Source organism: Conger conger, chromosome 4 (genome assembly GCF_963514075.1).
Source record: "Conger conger chromosome 4, fConCon1.1, whole genome shotgun sequence".
NCBI lineage: Eukaryota > Metazoa > Chordata > Actinopteri > Anguilliformes > Congridae > Conger > Conger conger.
Genome location: NC_083763.1, coordinates 46,845,633 through 46,866,811, shown reverse-complemented (window position 1 = coordinate 46,866,811; position 21,179 = coordinate 46,845,633). Strand labels below are relative to the sequence as shown.

General features: G+C 42.4%; 1 protein-coding gene across 3 annotated transcripts in view; it reads left to right on the top strand.

Annotated features, from left to right (window-relative positions):
* fam49bb (family with sequence similarity 49 member Bb) overlaps nt 1–18,915 on the top strand; it is a 77,153-nt gene extending 58,238 nt beyond the window's left edge. For 2 of the 3 annotated variants that reach the window (XM_061237665.1, XM_061237664.1), the window contains exons 5-13: nt 2,044–2,165; nt 2,878–2,983; nt 8,722–8,858; nt 12,908–12,985; nt 15,143–15,259; nt 16,083–16,162; nt 16,993–17,119; nt 17,459–17,529; nt 18,115–18,915. In XM_061237665.1, the coding sequence (XP_061093649.1) occupies nt 2,044–2,165; nt 2,878–2,983; nt 8,722–8,858; nt 12,908–12,985; nt 15,143–15,259; nt 16,083–16,162; nt 16,993–17,119; nt 17,459–17,529; nt 18,115–18,178 (902 nt within the window). In that variant the 3' untranslated portion in view covers nt 18,179–18,915. Of the gene's footprint in view, nt 1–2,043; nt 2,166–2,877; nt 2,984–3,272; nt 3,296–8,721; nt 8,859–12,907; nt 12,986–15,142; nt 15,260–16,082; nt 16,163–16,992; nt 17,120–17,458; nt 17,530–18,114 lie in introns of those variants that run through there. The other variant, XM_061237666.1, reaches the window with a different exon arrangement.
* Nucleotides 18,916–21,179: the final 2,264 nt, after the last annotated feature.

The following is a 21,179-nucleotide window of genomic DNA, read 5'->3' as shown; positions in this document are numbered from 1 at the left end:
CCAGAAATAAATATTTTATTATTATTATTCATCTAATTTCTCCGCAGCATATGCAACATTTTTTTAATGATCTTTATTTTAATGTCTGGTCATAGTCGGACAATAATGTTTGATAAAAGTACTGACCATGAAAAGCTGGTGTATCCCAAGTGTGAAATATCATGCATACATGCGATAATCTGTTAGTTTTCAAAAATTATCTAATACTTCAGCCGTCCTCCCAGTTGTGTTTTAATACTGAAATGTGTAGTGAATTTTTAAGTAGGCTTTAAATTATTCCAAATGTATATTCAGGCTTATTTACCAGTGTACCTTTCACACAAGTGAAAATAGTGTGCAACATGAAGTCAAAGACAGACTCAAACATATGCATGCACGCACACACACACACACACACAAGCTCCATGACTCCTGGATAGATCTGCAAAGGCCACAAAAATATATAATTAATCTTTAGATCATCTCCCTCATTCAACTATATAATACAATGGATAGACTAACGCACAGACACACACTGAAATACACACAGACACAGGCAGATAAACAGGCACACGCACGCACACACACATACACCCTGAATCCTGGATAGATCTGCAACTGTGCCACAAAAATATATCATATTCATCTTCAGATCATCTCCCTCATTCAACTATATAATACGATGGATAGACTAACACACACAGACGCATACTGAAAAAACACGCACACAAATGCACACCCACATGAACACACGCATGCACGCACACACACACACAAATGCACACACACACAGATAAACACACGCACAGATAAACACAGATAAAAACACACACACACTCACTCACACACTCACAGCCAGGACATCGGCCAGCGGCAAGCTTGACTGCACGCAGCAGTACCCGAGACCCTCCCCGCTCTCCCTCGCTGTGGCCGTGGGGCTTGTCTGGAATAGCGCAGAGAGAAGCCGGAGCCGCACCTTCATACATCAGCTGTGCAGCCCGTCTGCTCAGCCCCGTAACCTACACCCGAGCAGCAGCCAGGAGCTCTGCATTCAGGAGAGGGTTCGGAGAGTGGGTGGCAGGGGGGGTATTAGTCCGTCCTGGAAAATATGCCATGGCCTGTAGATAGCTGCCTTCTACTCCTCATGGCTGCCTTTTTCATAATTGAGGGATGGGAGAAGAAACGCAGACATAACACTCTTCGCTTCTCGACGGCCCTGTACCCTCTCCGATATCATGAATCACGGAAAGACCTGAATCGCAACGCAGGGCCACCTTTTAATATAGCCTTTCCTAATCTTAACGATTCAACAAAGTCTTCTCCTGAGCAAGGCATCAAAGAGCCTTTTTGCAATCCTCGCTGCTTAAATCCCCTCATTTCATTAAACAAACTGAGCACTCAATCAAACCGGGAAATGTTAAACTGCCTTTGAAATTGGATTTAAATCAGCAGCCTTAAGAGGTTGAAACCAGGCACGGTCTAGCACAGATCTTTTCTCAAAGGGACGGAGGGTCAAAGTTTCCACATTGGCTAATGGAGACTGCCACATGGGCAACAGCAGAACGAGTGTTGAGAGACTTATTTCTCCTCTCCTCAAGTATTTATGACTGCAGCAAGCTGAGTATAACCCACCTTTGTTTACCCAGCCACCTAGCACCTCCACACTCACAATTCATTTTGATATTTTGCTTGAGCACACCGTGACACTACAGAGAGCCCTGTATTGCTACACTCACCTATACGTATAGCCAGCTGTAGCTCCACCATCATAGCCAAGCCTAGCATGAGCATAGCTTAAAAGAAAACACCAACATTTTGGGAATTATGATTTTTTTCGCACTTACCCAGACTCCTATAGGCTTCAAGTCTTTATGCTAAGCTAACACGTTATGGTAAATTGAGCCAGTGAATGCACAAAATTGAAAATGAAAATGTCTAAGTCTGGGTAAGTTAGAAAAGAGGTATACTTCCAAAAATGTTGGTGTTTTCCTTTAACCTAGCATAGCCTACGGAGCGTACCGGGCTGAGTTTAACCCAGTTTAACGGGTTCCTGCCCATCTTTAGATGCACAGCCCACGGAGCCAGAGAGGGAGGTGTGGGACCAGGTGAACGTGGTGCTGAAGGACGCCCGGGGGATCCTGGACAACCTGCAGGACTACAAGGGGGCAGGAGAGGAGATCCGAGAGGTACGGCCCCAAAAATCACCTCCGCCATTTTGTTCAGTGAATGGCAAAATACATGTATATTTGGGCTACTGAAGAATCCATGGGAACCTATGCTTTATGGGTATTGGTAATGTAGTGAGTTCAATGTAGGTCCATTTGCTTTTGTGATTTCATTTTTACTCTATATATGTTTAGTTTAAGGAAATATAAAGGAAATCTTTGTTATGATTTCTTTTCTGAACACACCATGTGCGATGGACTGAAAAGCACGGAGATAGATTATTCTAATTAAAGTGGCCTTAAAGAAAAGATGTGTAAAGGACAAATGTAAATCTGCCAGCTTATGTATCTTAGACTGTGAGTCACAATTATATGACAAATAGACGTGAAGGTGTGACGCACGGCTTTTGTGAAAGAAATGTTCATACATCGTATTGATTTGGTTTAATTTGAATTATTTGCACAAAAAAACAAAAACATACAAGAACATAAAAGGATAACATTGTACATATGCGGGAATGGATATCTTATAAGAGTCCGCCCCGAAATTATAAACGTATGCATTTTATAAAATATAAGAAAAGGAGAAAAAAAACAGCAAGGAAAAAACCAAACAAACACAAACATTTGTAGCAGATATTAAACATAATACTAATGTAAATATTGCTTAATATATGGTGTTCTGTCACTCGCACCTTTGTTCTGCATTATTGACCTGCCCTTCCCTCGGCAGGCGATCCAGAACCCCAGCGATGAGGGTCTACAGGAGAAGGCCTGGGGCGCGGTGGTGCCACTCGTGGGGAAGCTGAAGAAGTTCTACGAGTTCTCTCAGCGGCTCGGTACATTCTCACTGTTCTCACTCACTGTCCTACGGGTTCTCTCAGCGGCTCGGTACGTTCTCACTGTTCTCACTCACTGTCCTACGGGTTCTCTCAGCGGCTCGGTACGTTCTCAATGTTCTCACTCACTGTTCTACGGGTTCTCTCAGCGGCTCGGTACGTTCTCAATGTTCTCACTCACTGTCCTACGGGTTCTCTCAGCGGCTCGGTACATTCTCAATGTTCTCACTCACTGTTCTACGGGTTCTCTCAGCGGCTCGGTACGTTCTCAATGTTCTCACACACTGTTCTACGGGTTCTCTCAGCGGCTCGGTACGTTCTCAATGTTCTCACACACTGTTCTACGAGTTCCCTCAGCGGCTTGGTATGTTCTTGCCATCCGGCGAACCAGAGCCGGCCCTAAGCTGACCCAGAATCAGAATCACTTCATACATTACATTACATTTTATTTATCAGACAATTTTATTTATTTATCCAAAGCGAGTCAACAAAAAAGTGAATACCAAGGTCGTAGAACAAATAGAACAGGTTGGATAATTTGTGGTACAATTCACATAGGATTGGTTGTGAAGCCATGAATGTCTAGTACACAAGACCCAAGTCTATCAGTAATAAGGTCAGAACTACAGTACAGAAACAAATACAAATTCAAAAGCCAGAGATTAAAGTGCAAAATACAACAAGGGGCTCAAGATACAGACAGGTGAAAAAAACTGACAATAGATTATGGGACTCCCCCAGAGGAGTGACACCAAATACATACATGTAGAGTCTCTACAATGAGTTTGACTTTGTACATATAGTAGGTCTAGACATGCATGGATAATACAGAGCAATATGACAGCATGACTGACACAATGCAGGCAATAAAAAATGTGCAATACACGGGGTGTGCATTGTGGTGCGCAAGCTGCAATTATGCAAGATAATACAATGCGCATAATCAGACATGGTAATTATGAGGTACGTGTGCGGGGAATATAATTCTTAAGTCATGCTTGGAGCGGGGCCTTCCTTGGTAGGTGTCGCTGTTTCCAGTTGCAGACAACACGCGTATACACACACACACACACACACACACACACACACACACAAACACACACTCTTTAATTAGGCAAATGGATGCTCGTCTTGCATTCTCCCCGGCCCTGCCACTCGCATTAAAATGCAGGCCTCATCGTAGCGGGAGGGGAGAACAGAGGGGGACGCTCGTCAGATTGACCCAGGCTGAGGTCAACCGGCACTGCCCACCACACGGACGACTGACCCCGCTCTTCTTAATCCTCTTAATGGCGACAAAACCCAAGTGTACTAACAAAACATTCACCATCCCGCCACAACTGGTTACGTAACAAAGTAGGTCACTTCTTTCCTAGCGTTTCCACACGGCTGCACTAATGCGGCGTAGGGGGGATGGGGGTGTCTTCGCCATGTTTAATGCCCGATGCGCTTCTCGCTAGCCCACTAGCTTTTTCCAGCGATCGGCCACATCGTCTGACTTCTTCAAGGAGGTTTTCTGCCTGACTCCCAACTTTGAATAAATCCTATTATTGGGGATCTCAATGAAACATTGTTGCGTTGTATTCGTATTTGTTTTGTTATAACACCATTTCAGTGGATATCTCTTGCTTTTCAGGACACAGAATATAGTGACCTCTGATTCCCCTCCTATCCTCATTTATATTTGAAGAACCGTTGTAGAACATGCAGTATCTGTCTGGTTCTGAGAACTTCCCTCTTTGAAAGATAGGTCTGGGTGCTTGGGTAGGATGATTCAATTCTAGAAAAATGCCAGAGTGAGTAAAGTCAGCCTCAGTCAGTGGGTCAAGTGTCAAAAAATGTCATCTGTACGAGGAGAGGAAAAAATATTTCTGTTATAATTTGTGTTGTGTTATTCTTATAAAAAGGTACAGGTTGTACAAACGGTACAAATCAGGACTCAGATGAGTCCAGTTTTGACGCAAGCTGTGCTGTTTAGAATGTGACTCACAATAGTGGCACGTGGTAATAAAATATCCATATTTTCTAAATATTTCTACAGGTTGGCGCGGTAAAACCGCTTCTAAATGCACTGCACGTTCTCATGTGAGATGGCAGACAGCCTGTTTTTATGCTCTGCGTGTCAGGTCAGTTCATTTGCTTTTCCCTGGAGCACGGGAACAAATTCAAGCCGATGAAACGGAGGAACTGTTTCACTTGAATTTCTCGATAGTTACAGTATAATGACTGCGCTCAGTACGTGCATCGACGTGTGTGGAAACTAAACCGTCGACTATATATTTTCATCAGCGTATGACTGCACACTGCACGCGGCACAAATTCAGCTTCAGTTTGCTGTCTTGGCTGTTAGATTTCAATGCTTTTTTCTGAGCCAAAAGCGCTTCCTTCGGATTGACAGTTATGTTTGGCTCATGCATTGCAATGCTGGATAAAATTATGCCAGTTTAAATGACAGATGCAGTACATTGATACCTTACAGTTGTATGTGATACGCGTGCTAAATACCAGGATAAACAACGAGTGAGGGGTTTCAATAAAAAGAGTGCGTGCTGAATAAGAAAAATAAAGACGTTTAACCGCATGAAGATGTTACAGGTCCTCCCAGAGAAATAACACTGTACCATAAAAGCTAGAAAGCTGACTTGTGATCAACAGAAAAACACATTTTTTAAATTTTCTGAAATATTTGCTTTGCCGCTGCTGTGTATTTAGCAGAATTAGGTAGGATTTAGAAAATAATTAATGTGCTTTTGTGGCATTTTTGTATAAAAACAGGTTCACTGACAGTGCAACTATTATGCAGTGACTTTAAAAGCAGAAGAAAATTGATCTTTTCTCTGGAATTGTTAATCATATTTGAGCCTCAGAATGCTGTACAAACCAAACTAATATTTTACATCCAACATTCGGAAGATGGGAGCGCAGGCTTGGCCCTGTATTCTCAGGTTACAGTCCTGGCTGTGCCATTAGCATTGGCCAGAAACGGTAGGATGACAATGTTGGCCGTGTACCCCCAGGGTAAGCAGGGTTTAACACTGCCATGGTTGCCAGTGCAGTAATTCCTGCCATCAACATGCCAGGTGCCAACAGGCTAACAGGGCTCATCGGTAAGCGCAGACAAAATCTGCAGACTTTTTGGGGGTTTTCTGTTTTCAGCAAATATGGTCGTGCTACATGTGCTAATTCAAGCTGAGAGGTCTACAGTGTTGCAGGAGGTTAAAAGAAAAATCCATTTTGTCAAACGTTTTTAGCATTGTTAATTCAATTACCAAGAATTCAAAACTTCACACTAAAGTGTGAAAACTTTAAATATTGGGAAATACTAATACATAAAATGTAAAGCTATATATGTCCACTGAACTAGAAAACTGACTGGAAAAAAATGCACATGGAGCCCATAGATCAACCATGAACATATTAAGAATAAATCAATGTGCAAATTGTTCCGATCTGCAACGGGCCGACTGTTTAACACTAGAAAGGAGTCGATGCCATCGTGCATTTGCAAATAAATGCAGTACTGTCCTCTTTCCATTACTTTTTATTTTATGTAATTAAGCTGCTGTGGGGTGCAGAAATCAATGCTGTAATGCTGGACAAGAGGTAGTAAAGCTCTAGGTAGTAAAAAAAACAAAACACTGGCCTTTCTAGTGTTGGAACAACCATTCAACCACTACATATTTGTGTTTCTTTGTTTGGAAGAAGAAACTTACTTTTTAGCCCAGAACATAAAATGAACAAAAATACAATTGTGAATAAAATTATAAGTGAAAAAAGTCATTCTGATAAGATTTTGGTGCAAGCTTTTTGACAGTGTGATCTTGCCTATTGGACCATATGGTTATAAAGTATGGGGTCCACTGAGTAAATTGAGTACACTAAATGGGATAAACTGTACTGTATGCATATAGAAATAGCCTATATTGAAAATGATAAGAAAAACCCCAATAAATGCATTCAGGTCGATTCCACTAAGTGTAGCAGTTCAAAAAGCTCATCAAAAATTTTGACTTCATCTCCACTCAAGTCCACATGAAAAGTAAAGCGTACAAAAGTATGTGAAAACAAAACAATTTGACGCTGGTCTGCGCCTACCCCTGTTCCTTTTTACCATCTGCCTTCCCAAGGTCAGTAGAGTCTCAGGTGTTCAGTGTTCAGGAGTGAAGCACAGATACTGTCATGCACATCGCCACGCTAGCCTGCTCGCCGGTGATAAGATCGAATCAGACTCCTGCTCAGCCCCGCCCCGCGTCTGCATCTCCTTCCTCTCCGTCTGGGCGGAAAAAAGTGTGACGCAGGAGGAACGCCGTCTGCTAGCCGACTCGGGCCTAAAAGCAGCCTGACTGGGAGGTGAAACTGGGAGGTGAAACTGTGCTTCCAGGACAGTTTTGACTGGGAGGTGAAACTGTGCTTCCAGGACAGTTTTTAATCAGTCCTTACTCTAAAATGTCGGATGGCCGGCCGTTACAGGGTGACAAACCTGTTCAATTTGCTGCGCTCGCCCTGCCAGAAAAGTCACTTCGCTGCGTTTTCTGAAATGATGGTAGTACTGCATTGTTGCAGGGTTTAGCCTGAGCTGTCTGGGCTGGCTTAGAGCTGTGTGTGCGTGTGGCCATGTGCATGTGCATGCGCGTGTGTGTGTGTGTGTGTGTGTGTGGATGGCTGGGTGTAAAGGAGCGGAGTTGCAGTGCAGTTTGAAATGCTACCAGCAGAGTATTAGTATGCCATAATTCGATTAGCACGGTCCCTGGGCTAGGGAACCCTGCTCACTCATGTAGCAAATCAGTGTATAACTGTACATCGATATAATTCCAAGCCCATACATACACCCACACACACACTGACACATACAGTCGGCTCCAGCATTATTGGCACCCTGTAAAAAATGCTGTATTTAGTAAACAAAACAGATAATAATCTATACTGTATGTTATCTTGATACAAAGGGGAAAACTGTATACTTTCATTTGAATGCATTTACTCTAATTTTCCACTGTTTGAAAATTATTTGCCGTTGTGAGGTTGAGAAATAAGTCAGAGACATAGGCCAAACAAAAGGCAATTTCCATACACAAAAGGCGATTGAATACGCCTGACTAATCAGAAATAGCTGGGAAGCCTACTTCTACATTTGGTACTCTAAAATGGGGGGACTATGTATGCAGAGGAATGTAATTCTGACACAGATCAACTGATATGGATATAAATACCTTCAAATCAAATTGACAGTCTGCACATTAACCTCATATCCCTTGTTTTACTTCAAATCTAATGTGTTGGAGTACAAAGTCAAAAGAACAGAAATTGTACCACTTGACTCTGTACTGTGTAGGAAAAGTCTGATATTTGTAGGATGCCCCCAACTTACTCAACATTGGCAAACTTGTGTTAAAGGAATTATATCTTTTTTGAGTTAAGGTAGTCCAATCTGTCCCTCTTCTCTTCTGTCACTGACCAAAGACTGCATTGTATTTTTCTGTGTACTGTACACTAAATCCATTTTGTACTGTACACTAAATACATTTTGTGTTTATTTGTATAAAAGGTCCGGTGTACAGAATTGTGTGTTGGCTCAGTATTGTGCAGTATGAAATGCAACAAGCCTGGATGGGCAGGATTTGGGTTGAGCAGCTGAAGGGAACCGCTCTTCCAGAGGTTGGGCTGGGCTGGGCTGGGTCGTTGTGCCCCGGGTGAGGAGGCCCAGCTCTGACCTGGGTGTGTCTCCTCCCCTTCCGCAGAAGCGGCCCTGCACAGTCTCCTGGGAGCCCTCACCAGCACCCGCTACAGCCCCACGGAGCACCTGGAGCGGGAGCAGGCTCTCGCCAAGCAGTTCGCCGAGATCCTGCATTTCACGCTGCGGTTTGATGAGCTCAAGGCAAGTGCCCCTTCTTTCTCTCAGCTCTTTCTCTCTTGTGGGTGTTCCACATTGACCATGGTGAAATACTTAATTGTTTTGGATTCAAGTACTTTTCTACCCTTTAGTGAGCTTGTCTGGTGTATGGTGTATTGGAATATGAAATACTGTATATGTAGGCAGCCTGTAGCCAAGTGGCTAAGGTACAGTACATGACCTGTAGCCTAGTGGCTAAGGTACAGTACATGACCTGTAGCCTAGTGGCTAAGGTACAGTACATGACCTGTAGCCTAGTGGCTAAGGTACAGTGCATGACCTGTAGCCTAGTGGCTAAGCTACAGTGCATGACCTGTAGCCTAGTGGCTAAGGTACAGTGCATGGCCTGTAGCCTAGTGGCTAAGGTACAGTGCATGACCTGTAGCCTAGTGGCTAAGGTATAGTACATGACCTGGGTGCATGAGTGCCTAAGGTAACATATGAAATAAAAATCGAAACACCCGCCTTCTGGTCCCCTTTTCATTAGCTCAATTGTACCAGGCAAAATCAAGCGAGCACAGAAAAGTATTTGAATCCAAAACAATTATGTTTGACCAAGTTCTGGTTCCACAGTCTTGATTCCCTGTTACTCAACTCTCCCTCCATCTCCCCATCCCTCCTTCGAATGCTTTGAATCTTTCACAGTCTCTCGATTTTTCCTGGGCATGTGGCCATATTGAAACTGTGGTGTTGCAAAGAGAGTGGAGTCAGGAGGTTATGGATTGTAAAGTTTTCAGATCCGGGGGTGCAGTGCGGCTGTTGTCACACCCTTTGGAAAAAGATGCTTGATCTGAACTGCTGATACGGGAAAACTTTAAAACAAATGATACTTGCCCCCATGTAAGTCGCTGTCTCAGTTTGTGTGGCAGGAGTCTTTGTGCCAGCCCATTACCCCGGCAAGTGCTGGAACTCTCCTTTAAATGGGGATGAAGGGTCTGCCGAATATGGCGGGGTGCGATAATAAGACTGTGTCAGAGTTGATCAAATGTGCCCTGGCCTGGTTCTCCAGGCCTCGTTAGCGGGGGTGATGAGACAGTGCTCCCTGGCACCACTCCACCCCGGGGCCCATCATTATCTCGCTGCCCAAGTGTCAGCCTCCTTGGCAGGTCCCCCCCTCCGAACCTCGACCACCCCTCGTTGGCCGTGCCCAGCCTCCCCTAGGCGACATTCGGGAAGGGCCTCCAATTAAGGCCCGCCTCACGGGCCCGTGTAGCGTAAACGGCGGAAGGTCAGGGCTACAAGGTAGCACGTCGGCCTCGTTTGTCAAAGCTTCCGCTGATGACCGTGCGGTGTGACCTAGTTCATCTACGCGCTCTTTTTACAAACCCAGTCAGAAGTGAAATCGGTTGTCTGATTCGACACAAGCTCTTAACTGGTGCTGGTTGACCGGGTGGTGCCGGCCATACCGGTCCCTATTGTGGTGGGATCGCTGCGATGCTGCAGGCATTATTAGATGAGTGAGTAAAAGGCGTGTATTTGTAAACAGTCTGGTTTCTTGGTGGTTTGTTGGCAAAACAAATTGGGTGTCACAAGGTGAGCGGCTCCCTGAACTTGGCAGTTTTGTCTAGGCTTAATGATGTCCCATTTGAAGGTTCAAGACATTATAAGCAAAATGAATTCTACCTTTCTAGCCTGTTTTCCTAAATTAGGGAAGCTGATGTCTCTTAAGTCATGTGAATCAAAAGTGTTTCACCTACCACATTACATGCATTCCACTTTTATAAAAAGGGTGGTCTAAAATGAGAAAATTTAGAGATAAGAATTAGCCTGGTGCAGAATTACAAGTGTTACAAGTTTTCTCAATTCCACCTCTTCAGGGTGCAGTTCATGATTTAATAAAAAGGGTATTCAACTGCAATAAGATTTTCCTCCCCTGACTCAAGAATGATGTGGTCTGCTGGGTGGCCACATGTACAGATTATTAACCAGTGAAAATTTGAAAATTGGGCAGCAAAGTGGTTAAGAAGTGGGGCTTGTAAGAGCTTGCTGGATGAAATCCCTAGTGGCGAACTATCTATGTATCCTTCAGTGAGCTAGTGAGCTGTTTTTTCAGGCAATGTATGTAAAATAGTTGTAAGATGTGTAATTTGCTCTGGGAAGGGGAATTGGCTAAGTAAATAACTAATAATCAATTACATTTGATGAAAAAAAAAATATTACTACTATATATTCATGTTTATTAAATTGCTTCCTTTCGAACATGCGTGTCTATTATTCGGTATTGCTTAAGGTAACCATGGAAATGAAGCTATGCATAATGGCAGTATGAATCACTTCTACATGCTACTAGCAGTGTTACAGTAGTCGTGGTCAGGTGGGGTGTCGAGTGAGCAAGTGAGGACGTGCAGGCACACTGTGGTGCTTGTCATAAAGAGGGGTTCCCTGGTGTCCTGGCCAAAGTCCAGGTTTGGTTGTCTAAATCTGTCCATTACATCATGTGCCATGTTTTGATCATGTTCTGTGTTTAATTGGCTAGATTCCCGCTTCATCTTGTTAGATTCTGCTTGTTCTGGTGCAAAATAGCTGCTCTGCGTCAACTGTAGAAATGCCTTGAGATGCATGAAAAGTATTCATGAAAATGACTCTATTATGATTGGTCAATGAGAGGCAATTATTTCTGTGTAATGACCATTGTATTATGGCTGCTGTTGTGTGATCTAAGTGACTTCACAACATTTGTTCAGTCAAAATTTTGGAAATAGTGTGAACAACAAAAATGTAAGCTAGTTTGTTTGAGGTTGCTAGGATAGTCATAGAAATGTGCAAAAATGCTTGATGTGTTTGATTTAATCATCTTTTTACAGCAGATAATTAGTGATAATTACTTATTTGCTATGATTATGTATGGCTAATTCAGTTGTTTCAAAATAAGGCCCTTCAAAGTGATTACGAATCACCCTTTTTGGAGCATATTTTAAAACAATTGATTTGCTTGCTGTATTGCTGTATTCTCTCCTAAACTGAATCATTTTTTATTTAAAAGGTTTATATACCTTAATTTGATTATAACTGCTTGAGCTCATAGCCATAAATTGATTTGACCTGTTCTCATTTAAAATCATGTAAATTTCAGAATGCAATTTTGTATTATTTTAGACAGTGGTTCAGTGATGGAATTCTAAGCTGTTTATGCTGTTGAAGCAAATAACAGCCCTACATTCCTTTCAAATCACTGTGATTCCCTCATTGCATGTCCTCAAATATCTACAGTTTTAGCTTCATATTCGTAACCTAGCAATTCATGTTTACTCGGGTTCAGATCAAGAGACGGTGTCTTGAGAGAGAAAAGGGGTGGAAACGGGAGAAGGAGAGAAAAAGGAAAGGACTGCATAGTGATGCTACAGGAAAAACTCAGGGGTGGTGAGGGTGAGGGGCGAGGGGGGGGGGGGGGGGGGGGCTTCAAAGGAGCGCTGGCTCCCCGTGGGAGACACCGCCTCATTACGGAATCCGTTTTAAACGCGCCGGTCCAGCCACGCCCTCCCAAACCTTTCCGTCTCCCCGCTCGCTCTCTGACCCCGCCCAACAGCTGCAGTCTCCCGCCACGTGCGCCGGGGAATAACGGCCATCTTCCGCGGCCGCCCCTGCCATTAACTCGCTTTAGCGCTGTTTATCCGTCTGTCAAAAAAGAGGGCCGCTTGACTCCTTCGCTGTCGGAGGAGCGAGTGTGCTCAACCGGGCGAGGGTTATGGTGCTCTCGCAGATATAGAACGAAATAAACTCCTCCCCGGTACACAAATCATTTCTTTAAGTGCGCTTTTTTTTTTTTTACGATCCCCTGGTGTTCCCTTCAGCTGGTTCTCCTCCCTGGCTTGTTTTGATATACCCCATCCCCCGCATCGTAACGCTATTCATCCAATTCACCGTTCGCATCATAGCTGCGGGCTGCATCATAGCTGCGGGCTGCATCATAGCTGCGGGCTGCATCCTGCGGTCCGAGCGGGCTTCAGACCACGTAGTGTAGAGCACTGTGTTTACCCATTGTGTTTGGATCCATGCACTTAATGTGCGTAATGTGTGTAATTAACTCCCGGCAGATGACGAATCCAGCCATCCAGAATGACTTCAGCTACTACAGGCGAACCCTGAACCGCATGCGGATCAACAACGTCCCGGTAAGCCTGCTACTCCCTATATACCGATTACACAATTACAGAAAGGGGGCCTTTGCTGGGATAATGTTGTGTCCTTTTTTGTGAAAAGGATTTTAATAGGCTGAAGCACATGGTACAGTCAGAGGATACTAGCTTGCTTTGTGCTGGAGAGATCCCCCCCCCCCCTTCCCCAAGCTGGCAGGGAATCAGAGAGGTAATTGAAGAACAAAGTATCTAATGACCACAGCGCCTCGCTAACTGGTTGCCTGCGACAAGGGGAGTGCTTCCAAAGGAAGACGCCACAGGGTTTTTATCTTTTTATTTATTTACCTCTGTTACACAATTGCTACAACACGGTCCCGCTGTTACGGCTTCACAAGCACTAAACGTAACACAAAGGGGGGGAAGGAGAAATTCGAGGCCCAGCACGGCACAACCAGGCCCCGTAACAGGGGCGTGAAAGCGGGAAGTGCGGACTCATCCTGAGCGCGTCTATATTGACACCCGCTCGTGTGCGGTGGGGTGGAGTCGAGTGGATCAACACCTGACCGAGGGTTATTCGTGTATCCTCCTCCCCTGAGAGGAATGGGAGGCCAGCCGTACCCACAGAGTCCCAAGACAACACCCCACCCGAGCACTAGAGCATGGACCTGGTATTCCCCCTGTAATTCAGCCCGTCAGTCTTCACAAATCTATGTTTGAAATAACTGTATGTTCCCAAGTTTGTTGTTTCACTCATACTAACACTTCTACACTGACTGTATATGATTGTTTTGAAATTGAAATACAGTTGTCAGTTTCTCTGAAACTGAACATTGCATTGTGTTCAGTATAATAATTTGAATTATAATGGAATGAATGTGTAGTAGACTGTGTGTATATGTATATGTATATATTTACTGTATACACTCAGTGGTCACTTTATTAGGTAGACCTGTACACCAGCTTGTTAATGCAAATATTTTATCAGCCAATCATGTGGCAGCAACTCAGTGCATAAAAGCATGCAGACATGGTCAGGAGAGTCAGCTGTTTTTCAGACCTAATGTCAGAACGGGGAAGAAATGTGATCTAAGTGACTTTGACCGTGAAGTGATTGTTGCTGCCAGACAGAGTGGTTTGAGTATTTCAGAAACTGCTGATTGCCTGGGATTTTCACACACACCAAACTAAGTTTGCAGAGAATGGTGGGAAAAACAAAAAACATCCAGTTAGCAGCAGTTCTGTGGGCAGAAATGGGTTGTTAATGAGAGAGGTTAGAGGATAAGGGCCAGATTGGTCAAAGCTCATAGGAAGGTGACAGTAATGCAAATAAGCACACAGTACAACAGTGGTAAGCACAAGAGCATGTCTGAACACATCAGAGGCACGTCATACCTCCAAGTGGATAGGCTACAGCAGCAGAAGACTTAGTAAGTCTAAAGTATGTATATGTGTTCCATTCCTGTTCAGTCAGTAATCGGTTGATCCCATTGCTATCTACACGATCACCTCTGAGTGTAAACAAGGAGTATAAACAATTTCAAACAGAAAAATATGTTTGCCTAATACATTCCAAAGCTGTCTGTTATGCATTCTTTGAATTCAATTAACTGAATTCTGCTGCCATCTTTTTGTGTTCTGTTTCAGGCAAGTGTATTGTTTCTAATATCCTAGTCAGCTGTGATGTTTTATTCCCTAAACTTGAGTATCCCATTAGTCAAATTGACTCTGAGAGTACGCCATCCCTCTTCTGTCTCTGTAAAAGCTATCTCTACCCATCTAAAATTCTCAATGGTTCTTCAGTAATGGATGGCTATTATGCGATTACCTGTTTGGAGCAGCAGAAAGATTGGATTTATGTAAATGTCTTTGTGAAGTGCTATTCTTTTCCGTCTATTGAAATGGAAAAAAAATGTTCCTACTTGAAATGGAATATACTGTAAATATTTAATTACTTTAATCTTCCTATTGTAAACTCTTCACTATGTATTTTAGAACGAGCACACTGTGGTCATGATTACAAATATATTTGCTTAATAATTGCAGTCAGTGATAATACTAATTCATTTATTCACAGTTTTTAGTCATGTTCCCATAACACAATGACATGCTTACAACTGCTATTTTCTGCAGCAATGTATTCGCAGAATTATTTGCCATTAGTACTCTGATTCAAATTGCACATTCTTTTTCCAGGCAGAGGGAGAAAATGAAGTCAACAACGAGCTGGCCAATCGGATGTCGCTGTTCTACGCTGAAGCAACGCCAATGTTGAAGACATTAAGTGATGCCACAACAAAGTTTGTGTCTGAAGTAAGTATTTGATGGCTTGAATTACGCTTTGTATATGCTAGAATTATTACTCAATTATTCAAGAAGCTTGCTTTCCCATTTTATATTTTATGTGTACATTTATATTTCAAAAACACTTTAATGGCAAATTGTCTTCAATGTCTTCAATGTTTTCAATGTTTTGGAAAGGCCATACAACACGTGGCAGCTAATAGAGCTTACTGTTTTCCAGGGTTTTGTCTATGTGACGGCGCAGGGAGACATTTGACTTGAAAATTAAAAAATATAAATATATAATATTATTTTTGTTTTAATTAATATTTAATATTGCTTCTTCTGCATGACAGAATTGCCTCTTCTATTTAAGAACTAATACATTTCAGTTTTGGTTTGGTTCTGCTTGATCGTCATTGAGTCAAGGAATGATGTTTAAATTATGTTTTGTTATACGAAAGGTACAAAACAAAGTCTAGATGATTCTGAAAAATAGTACTGTTTATGTTTGATATGATTTTTGATACGTTTTTGTTTTGTTTTCTCGTATGAGTGTTGTGATATTCTTCATTTGAAAACTAACTTTCAAACTGTGATGCGTGTGATTCAGAAATAAAAGGCAGTGATGCATGTACATGGACAACAGATGGAGGTTGTAAAAAATAAAATAAAATAATAGCTTTTGTTTTTCTAAATGTTGGTCTGCTGTCTATATCGCTGAGTGATGTTTTATGAATCCATGAAGTGGATATAATTTTTTGTACTTCTGTGTTTTGGGTCAATTGTATTTCAATTGTCACTTGTCTTGTCACTTGCCAATCATTACCTGCAATTTTACACTTTGAAACAGAACAAGAACTTGCCCATTGAGAACACGACAGACTGCTTAAGCACAATGGCCAGTGTGTGTAAAGTCATGCTGGAAACACCGTAAGTTGTCCATATTGAAACATACTGAAATATTAATATCTCTTCTGTTTTTACCAGGAGAACATGTGTGACCACTGTGTGCTTTGTGCTGAATACATGAATGCATTCTTGGGGTTCTGGAGGATGCAAAGAATGTTTATCGGAGTACCCTACCTTACCTGCATACATTATACACTCAGTGAGCACTTTATTAGGCATTTATTACTTATAAATGTGTGTTCAGATATGCATTGTGTGTTCATGTATGCTCTTCTGCATACCACTGTTGTAATGTGTGGTTATTTGCCATACTGTCACTTTCTTGTGAGCGTTGACCAGTCTGGCCGTTCTCCTCAGATCTCTTTCATTAGCAAGGTTGTTTTTTGCTTGCCAAACTACTGCTCACTGGATATTTTTGGTTTTTTTGCACCATTCTCTGCAAACTCATGAGACTGTTGTGCGTGAAAATCCCAGGAGATCAGCAGTTACAGGAATACTAAAACCAGCCCGTCTGGAACCAACAATCATGCCACGGTTGAAATCACCCAGATTTCTTCCTCATTCTGAAACTCCTGACCCGTATCTTCATGATTTTATGCAGTGCACTACTGCCACACAATTGGCTGATTAGATAATCACATGATTAAGTAGTGTTCCTAATAGTGCTCAGTGAGTGTATATTGGTTAATATATTGGTATAAATCATTGGTGTAAATAGTTAAGATATGCGTAATTGACCCTGGCTAACTATATGTAATATACAACTTACCGTATACAGTAGTTGTGAGTGTATGGTGCTCATGTTATTGTATTTTATTGTTGAAGTACTGTGTTTCTGTTGCTCTGGACAGGGAGTATCGCAGCCGGTTTGCCAGTGAGGAGACTGTGTCCTTTTGTCTCAATGTGATGGTCGGAGTCATAATTCTCTATGACTATGTACACCCAGTTGGAGCCTTCGCAAAGTCCTCTAAAATCGATGTGAGTCCTTTCATGTTTCTCTAATCCAGTGGTCTCCAACCCTGGTCCTGGAGAGCTACAGGGTCTGCTGGTTTTTGTTGTTACTCTGCACTTAATCAATCAATTGGAGCAGTTTATTACACAGTTAACCCACCTCACCTGGTTACCTGGGAATCAACAGGGCACTGATTTTAAGGTGAAAACAAAAACCAGCATACCCAGTACTTCTCCAGAACCAGGGTTGGAGACCACTGCTGTAATCCTTCTAAAAGCTTGACTAAAGCCTTTTACTCATTTTTTAGTTTTTTTTGGTTTGTGTACTTGTTCTGATGTATATTGTGATTGTATTGTCTTGTTTAGATGAAAGGGTGCATCAAAGTTCTCAGAGATCAGCCTCCAAACAGCGTTGAAGGCCTCATAAATGCTCTCAGGTAAGTAGTCTTCCTTCTGGGGGGATGAAACACTTTAAAGTCTACTGGATTTCTTGTTTTCTTTATTGGTATAAGTAAAGTGTGTGACTGTTTCCTTTTCATTTACATGCTGACCCACTAATACCACTCGGCATAGTGGGTTTTTACAGGCACCTCAGATTGATATCTCAAATACACAAACCCAGGTGCTTTTGTCACTTGGGTTTAAAAGGGCAGTCTTTGTGTTCAGTATATCAAGTCATAATCTCGAGATAAACCTGTCGCCTGGGGGCTCTTCCAGCTGGTCGTGATTAAGCCATCCCTCACAAAATGGACTTCTCATTCAGTGGGCTGTGTTGACAGCTCCCCATGGTCACATGGTCACCCCCTTGGCAACTTCACACTTTCCCGTCTCACACAAACCAGACCTCGGGCTCACCTCCCGACCGTTGAAGGCTACGTGCCAATCAGACCGGGATAACTGTTCATACACTGAGGGGTGTTTGAAAAGTGTCCCAAAGGTTGAGGGTCCGATATTGCAGGGAATGACAGTGAGACCGTTAACATTTAGAAATCTGGCACTAAATGCAATGTTTTCCTATACAGGTACACAACAAAACATTTGAATGACGACTCTACCTCCAAGAACGTTAAGGCCATGCTGCAATAGTACTGATGCTTGGGACGACTGCCTGCTACTCACAGAATTTGGGAGACAGTATTCTCAAATGACAGCGATGCACAGAATGTTTTTAAGAAAAATAATTAGAAAAAAAATTTAAATCTACTGCTTTTCGCCCCTCTTTTATAAAGAAATGTTACTGCTATTATGTAAGTCTTTTCTGTGCCAAAATCATATACAAAAAAAGGTAAATATTGCTGAAATTGTTTTCAATGTTTTGGAAAGGCCATACAACACGTGGCAGCTAATAGAGCTTACTGTTTTCCAGGGTTTTGTCTATGTGACGGCGCAGGGAGACATTTGACTTGAAAATTAAAAAATATAAATATATAATATTATTTTTGTTTTAATTAATATTTAATATTGCTTCTTCTGCATGACAGAATTGCCTCTTCTATTTAAGAACTAATACATTTCAGTTTTGGTTTGGTTCTGCTTGATCGTCATTGAGTCAAGGAATGATGTTTAAATTATGTTTTGTTATACGAAAGGTACAAAACAAAGTCTAGATGATTCTGAAAAATAGTACTGTTTATGTTTGATATGATTTTTGATACGTTTTTGTTTTGTTTTCTCGTATGAGTGTTGTGATATTCTTCATTTGAAAACTAACTTTCAAACTGTGATGCGTGTGATTCAGAAATAAAAGGCAGTGACGCATGTACATGGACAACAGATGGAGGTTGTAAAAAATAAAATAAAATAATAGCTTTTGTTTTTCTAAATGTTGGTCTGCTGTCTATATCGCTGAGTGATGTTTTATGAATCCATGAAGTGGATATAATTTTTTGTACTTCTGTGTTTTGGGTCAATTGTATTTCATTGTACAACACTGGGTGGTATACAAATCTAGTGCCATGTCCTCTAGATTGTCTGGGAACCACCCATCTTTTCAAACTCTCAGAACTGTAAAAACAAAATGAGGTTGCAGTTCTTACTGTTCAACCAGAGTGTTCTACATTATCAGCTATAAAATTACCATAAATTACACAATTCTGTATGAAGTCAGTAATAAATTCCCCATTACTGACTGGTTTACAGTCAGTGCCAGTTTCAATACGTTTATGTCAGCACTAGTTACAATGCACTCAATTCATACATGTAAACCCAGGCCATTAAAGTAATATAAAAACGACTTTTAGTTGTTGGATATTAAGGCACCTCTACTCACGATATCGTTCTTTTGGCCCAAACTAACCAGATGTTTGGGTCCGGAACATCACTGCCTCTGTAATGCCAGTCATGTGAGCCAAAGTGAGTCTTTATTTTGACTTCATTGTTCAAGCCTGTCCATGGTACTTTGGTCATGATCACCTCAAATGAAACACATTTATAGATTGCAGGGCTTGTAGGGAGACCATTTGGTCCACACTTTCTCTTACAGTATGAGAATGCCAGAAGGGGTCACCCTTTCTCTGTTCTTGTCGGACATTTTTGCCTCCACATTTTTAAATGTTCAGCATGTGTTTTTTGCCTAATTTGAAAAGGTTCATTGTCAGCACATATTCACTATGGAAAAGGAACTATAGAACCAAAATGGGAAAATTAGGTGAGCGTGAATGTCAAAATGTGTTGAACCTACTCTACTCCATAGATCATAGTCCTACCATTGACATAGATTCAATCTGACATGAAAATGTTTGTTAATACCATGTAAAACTGGAAACATGAAGACATTCTTTAAACGTATGTTATGAGTTTATCATGTTGAGTTCCTAAATATAAACTTAAACCCAGGGGTGTTGGAGTCATTATTGTGAGAAAAATACTGTATCACAATGCTTGTTCTGTAAATATTCAAAAACAGATGGTTACAACAACTAGGATTTGGTTAGTGTGTGGAGAGCAAAACATTTCCCTAAGAATGCCAAGAAGTCCACAGCATGTTGCTCTCATTTGTCATTTGCCTTTTCAAGGCCATACGAAAGCTTTAACACATGAAGCACGAAAGGACATTTAAAATAGTCACTGGTTCCCCTTTTTCTGAAAATGAACGTGCATACAAACTGCCTGATCTGCAGTTTGATCACTTCTTTTTTTTTTATGGCGGCCACTTCCTTGTTTTTGTGGCAGCTAACGGGATGTAAGAACTACTCAGCCGGCATTTATGTCCAGCTTTCTGTTTAATGTGCCCACGTTTGATTCATTGCCCCTTCCCGTTTAGCATTTTCCTTTTCTTTCCCACATCCCATTACTTCATTTTTTTCAAATATCCGGTGAATTATGAACACCCCTCCCTTTCTCTTTTCTTCCTCGTCCTCAGTACCCCACCCCTCCGTTCCCCACCTCCCTCGCTCCCTTCCCTCCTTTCCCTCTAGTAATCTGAATGCTGAGTAACTGGAACAGCTGGAAGGAAGCCGTCTGACATTCCTGCAGTCTGGTGTAGCCCCAAACACCCCGCTTCCACTCAGCCAGATGGAACACCGTGGTCCCCTCTTCACCCCGACTGGCCCTTGACCGTCAGCTGGTTCATCCTGTACGTCGCTAAAAACCGAGCGGAAAGAATAGGGGCTCTGACTCCGCACTGCTCGGATCTGGAAAGGAAGGCTTAACTGCGGACGCGAGCAAGGCATTCCGCATTCCTCCATCTTTTTCAAAGGTGGAGGCCGTGTTGGTGCTGTAGAAATGGCGAATTCGACATTGTTTTCGCGGCGCTCCTGCATTTCCGTGATCTGTTCCCTGCTGTCCGAGGCTTCCCTTCCCCGTCGGAAAAAACTCGGATGCCGCGTTGCAAACCCCTCTTCTGTAGCTCCGGCTTGAAGGGAGTTCTCAGTTGTTTGTGCAAATCGGTGGTCGATCGGTGTGGACCCTCTAACCTCTCTCTGCAAGAGCGCTGATTATTCCCAGCGCTTTGTGCAGTCGGAAGAGCAGAGTTTTCCTAATGGCCTTTTCGGCTGTTCAGACAGACGTTTCCCACAACACTGGTGCGGTGCCAAGTTGCCCCGGTTTATCCAATTATTACTGCGTTTCCAGGGAACTCGTGTCCTGT